Below are 5,363 nucleotides of genomic sequence, written 5' to 3' on the forward strand. Positions count from 1 at the left end.
CATCACCTGCGCTCTGGGCAGTAGTAGCCGTATATATACACGCTGAACAAAGAAAGTAATGAAGATACGGCACAAACAAAACCAAAGTAGTCCCAGAAAATGAAGGCACAACGCATTATTTTTGCATTTACTTTATTTCGTACGTTGATTACAAAGCAACTTGAGCCCCGCAGCAGGACATACAAACCGAATGTAAACTATACTCTTAGATATAGACCACTACAGACTATATCCTCCAATAATAATCTTACGTGATGATTAGTGGTATGTACCCAACACCTACGAGCAGGGCAACCACTCGACAAGGTAAATGTGAATATATACAGACACGTTCGAATACGACGCCCGTTCGATACATAATACATAAACGGGTACCTACAACCGACACGTCACGCTTTCGCGTGGTGTTCTAGCTATTGGCATGTCTGGAGGTGAAAAGGTGAAAGTGAAAAGATACTAAACATGTCAGGATACTCTAAATGATTGCAGATATAACATAACGATACGCGTGCACTGGTTGATTAAACATATTAATCAAACGTAAGCGATTCGAGTAGACCCAGATCACTCGCTCTCAGACTCTGTGTCGGTCTCAATGCCCTGAGCCCTTCTGGCAGCACGTCTCTTGTCTCTCTTCTTCTTCTCGGCACGTGACAAGGCCTTTTTCTTTGCCTTGACCTTGGTAACATTACCGTACGCATCAGTCATAGTCGCGGGACCTCCCTCGTCAACAATCTTCTCCTTCAAGGCGTTCTTCATCCACTCGGGATCACCCTTTAAGTTGAGAGTGTTGTTCTCAAGCACCCAAGTCTCAGGACATAGAGATGAACAGAACTCGTTGTTGTGCGTAATCATGACTACACCACCCTCGAACTCCTCGATAGCACCAGCAAGGGCACCAAGAGAGTCTCTATCAAGGTAATTGGTAGGCTCATCAAGAATCAACATGTGGGGTGCGTGCCAAGTGCAAGCAGCCAGCACAACCTTCACCTTCTGTCCTCCGGAAAGTGCAGCAAGACGAGAGTGCGATCCGAACTCGCGTTCTAGACCAACATCCTCAAGATGCTTCTCCACATTAGCCATTGATAGAGGGCGCAAGTACGAACCAGCACGCATAGCAATAGCCTCATCGACAATCTTTAGAAGTTTAGCGAAACCAGCCTCCTCCAGCTTACGCTCCGACACGTACGAAGGCTCTGCGATACCGTTCCATCGAACTTCGTACTCCTTGTCTCCACGCTTACCCTCACGGCGTCCCTCTGTAAACTCGGAGAACGTTCGCTTCTCCTTGATGATCTTACCATCATCGTTCTCGTACTCGATCTGAATAGGCTTGGCCATCTGTTCCTTCTCCTCTTCAGTAGCAATCAACGTGATCTTCTCTAGTGCCTCCTTATCCTTACCATGCTCGTATCTCCATCTAATGTACTCATTGGGTGTCTTTTCCAAGTGAGACTCGATGTGATGGAAAGCATGTTGTGCAACGTATGCGGTACGTACATTAGGATGCTTCCACACCTCACCTGATCCAGTGTCGGGGATAAGCTCACCAGTCAACAACTTGATCATGGTAGACTTACCAGCACCGTTAACACCAACACATGCTACACGAGATGCTAGTGAACAACGCACAGTAACGTTTTTAAGCTGAGGCTTCTCGGCACCGGGGTAAGTGAAGGTAATGTTCGACATTTTAAGGATGGGCTTACCCTTAGAGTTGATACCGTCCAAGTGTCCAGGTTTGGGGAATGAGAACTTCTGCTTGGTAGACTTAAGCTTGAAGTATGACATAGCCTCGGGGTGATCTACTACGAAGTCACTGAGATTACCCTTGAAGAAACCTAACTTAAGATCAGAGATTTGAATAATGTGTGTGCATACGATGTCCAAAAACTTGGAATCGTGTGACACAAGAATGGAAGTGACACCATCTAGACTGGTAAGGTAGTCCTGTACCCACTTGACGTTGTGCACATCCAAGTGATTGGTAGGCTCATCCAAAAGAAGAATATCAGCCTTCAACAACATAGCACGAGCAAGAGCCAACTTCATTTTCCAACCTCCTGACAAAGCACCAACAGAGGTGCTGGTGTTAGCAGGTGAACCGTCTTTGAAACCAACTTCGTTCAAAATCTTCTCCATCTCCTCGTGTGTGGCACCCATCTTCTTCAGCAACTCATCGGCGAACATGTACTCGACAACAGAAAGATCAGAAAGCTCTCCCTGAATGTCAGTCTCTACAAAGATAGTACGAACCTCCTCGGGGCTGGGGAAACCCTCTACACGGTTATCGGCAATAGCCTTCATGAGAGATGTCTTACCGGAATCATTCTGACCAATTAGACCATAACGATTACCTCTGAGCAAACGCAACTGAGTGTTCGACAGAAGAATTTTGGATCCGTAAGCAAGAGAGAAATTAGTGTTACACAATTCCTCGGCATCTTCCTCACCCTCCTCGACCTCAACGATAGGGGCGTGATCGACGTGTACCTCGGTGACAATGTTGGATAGGGTCTCCTTAGCGTTTCCAGACACAAACAACTCCATCGTGGGAAGAAGAGCAGTATTCCAGTCTTCATCATCAAGCATGCGAGTGGCAATGAGAGATGATGAGATGTATGCACAATAGTCGCTAACCGCGGTAGCGGTATCCTTGGCCAAAGCCTTAGTGTATACGGGTTCGAACGACTCTTTTCCATACAGAGTTACGTCCTTTACCTTGGTCATATCTCCACGCTTCTTTAGAATAGCGGCGGCCTTGCCACACACCTCACGGCACTCGGGGTCAGCAACCTCCTCCATAGCCTCCTCAAGCTTGGGTAGAAGCTTGGGCAGGAAAGGAGCTACATCACGAGGCTCATCAACCAACTTGGCCATGTTCTCGATAATACGAGCACATTGACGCTTAGTGGCGGAAGATCGCTCAGTGAAACCTCGCAGAAGAATAGGGGCCATGATACATAGCGCTCCGTAGTTCACGGCCTGAACGAAAGTGGTAGCAGCGAGAGCGTGGATAGTCTCAGGAACAACAGCGGGCTTCTCGATGGCGGCAATAAGCTTGGGGATGAAAGGCTTGATATCCTTGTTATCAACAGACTCGCAGGCATCGTTCATACAGCTCTTGGCAGCGGCCTTGACTTCTGCCTTAAGATCCCACATAGCCTCTGATAGGGCAGTGACAATGTCACCCATGAAAGGCTGCATCTGTAGGGGGCATCTCTTGATCAGAGCCGCGATAGACTCCAGTCGGAATACATTTACGTTCCATTTCTGTTGCTTTTGGCATAGTAGAGGCACAACTGCACCAACCTGGTTGGGCTGGATGGCAGCGATGACAGCCTCACCAACGGTGACGGCCTTAAGGGCTACGGGTCTAACCTTGTCTCCCTGTAGTTCAACTACCTTGGGTAGAATAGCTACTAGGAATGGCTCTACAGCAGGGCCATTGTTATTAACTAGTGCTTCAGCAACGCAAAGGGCACCCTCGCGGGCAACCGCTCCACCCTTGGCAGGTTTATTCATGGAATCAGTTAGTGCCTTTACTGCATCTCCCTTATTTAGGAAATCTTTATCGGACACACAAGAAGCGACGGCTGATACAGCCTCATCGCGAGTGGCGACGACCTCGGCCTTAGCGACCAAATCTGAGAATGTGGTCATACTGTATCTAGTGGCACGTACTATCGGCGTAAGCAGATGTCAGTACGTATATATAAACAGAGGTGGTGTTTGTGAAGCGTGTTACTCATTAATATTGTGTCTGTATCTCTCTATAATTCGGAAACACTGCCATGATGGCTGTGGCCTGCGTTCATCATCAGTACAAATAAGCCCAATGATTATTTTTTTTGACCTTGTGGCAAAATTTCAAAATACACAATAAACAAAATGGGTATAAGCCAATAACAATCATTCTTAAGTTAAAATGTCGCGACACATGGGTGACCAAGCTATGATTTGCGCGTTCGTATATACCGTTATTACAGTCACACCATAGTGTATGCCTACAAGACCGTCCCGGTTTGTCAAAAATTTGATACCTACGTTTTGTAAAGATGTCGCAAAATATAACTCCAGCACCGACTACCGAGGTCCGCCTTGGGACCCTGGCAATTATATTTTGTACAATTTAAATATATAGGGGCCCCATTGGGCCAGAGTAATCAGACTCTAAGATAGTCTCGCCACCTACTGGTGTACAATATCAGTCACGCGTAACCATTCGTAGGTGTGAGTGAACACTAGCATATCGCAAGCACTAATCAAATTTCTATTGGGAATTTGGGACTGAGAGCCAGAGATATATTTTAAAAAGATTTCATATGTAGCCTTCTTGATAGACAATTTCAAGTTTTTCAACACTTCTAAGTTTTTGCAAAGTTGCAGGCCTCAGGCCTCAGGCCTCAGGAGGGCTCAGGCCTCAGGCTTTTAAGCCTTGAGCCTTGTGCCGAATTCAGCCTTCACGAGTTCATGCAATAACAAATTGGAACATAAAAACCCAATACTAGTGGCTAACCAAATACTGCTGACCCTAAAAAAACGTTTATACATTAGCTGACATATATAGAATTTTGGTATGATTGACGGTCTACCCGATCGTAGATTTTTAGAATTACTGGACTGTCTCACTGGTTCACAGTTCGGTACACTAGGTACCGAACAGAAAGGATGCTGACTTTTTCATACCAGGTGTACTGTCATTTAGGAAAAGAATATTGGAAAGGAACCGCCTCATAGTCAGGAGAGGCATGGAGGGAATTTCAATCCATAGAAAATTTAATGAGATAGTGCTGACTCATCCGAAACCACGGAGACGGGTATTTTCACATGACCGATGGTAGAGAAAGTCTCGTTTTACATAGCATCGTGATTAATAAATATAGCAGTTGCGTCATTCCAAATGGTACTTCTGACTGAGCTCACTTATCTCGGATATGACACTATGCAAAAAGTAGCCAGGTAGTGGACCGAAATAGGACTGTGTCAGGTGGTATATAATGGTTATACACTAACGTGCACCAGGCATACAACTACAAGGGCTTGAGTTTACGTCTAATAACTGATCGTAAGTATACAGATAGTGTATGTACTACCCTTTATAATTAGACAGAAGAGGACCTTAGTTCGTTAAAAAGTCCAAAATAAATGAGCAATTTTAATACTGTTTTGGCCGATAACAAATAGGCCGGCAACGGACGATATTACAGCAAAGATACGAATAGCAGAACAAAACTTTGTACGTACTTTTTGTTACTATTGTAGTGTCAATAGAGAATGTTAATGAAGCTAAAACAGCTCTTGTCTCACCACTACAGACAGAGGCAAAAAAAAAGGGGGGGGGGGGGGAGTTCTATCGTGTC

The 5,363-nt window shown here is 45.5% G+C and overlaps 1 protein-coding gene across 1 annotated transcript; it reads right to left on the reverse strand.

Annotated features, from left to right (window-relative positions):
- Positions 1-104: 104 nt before the first annotated feature.
- SARC_04403 (hypothetical protein) lies at positions 105-3,784 on the reverse strand. Its single transcript, XM_014301778.1, has one exon. It carries the CDS (start codon positions 3,661-3,663, stop codon positions 565-567), a length of 3,099 nt encoding a protein of 1,032 aa, XP_014157253.1. The 5' UTR covers positions 3,664-3,784; the 3' UTR covers positions 105-564.
- Positions 3,785-5,363: the final 1,579 nt, after the last annotated feature.

The sequence above is a fragment of the Sphaeroforma arctica genome (assembly GCF_001186125.1).
Source record: "Sphaeroforma arctica JP610 unplaced genomic scaffold supercont1.245, whole genome shotgun sequence".
NCBI classification, from domain to species: Eukaryota; class Ichthyosporea; order Ichthyophonida; genus Sphaeroforma; species Sphaeroforma arctica.

Coding starts and splice junctions, on each gene's coding strand:
- SARC_04403 (XM_014301778.1), bottom strand. CDS start 3,663: ATGACCACATTCTCAGATTTGGTCGCTAAGGCCGAGGTCGTCGCCACT.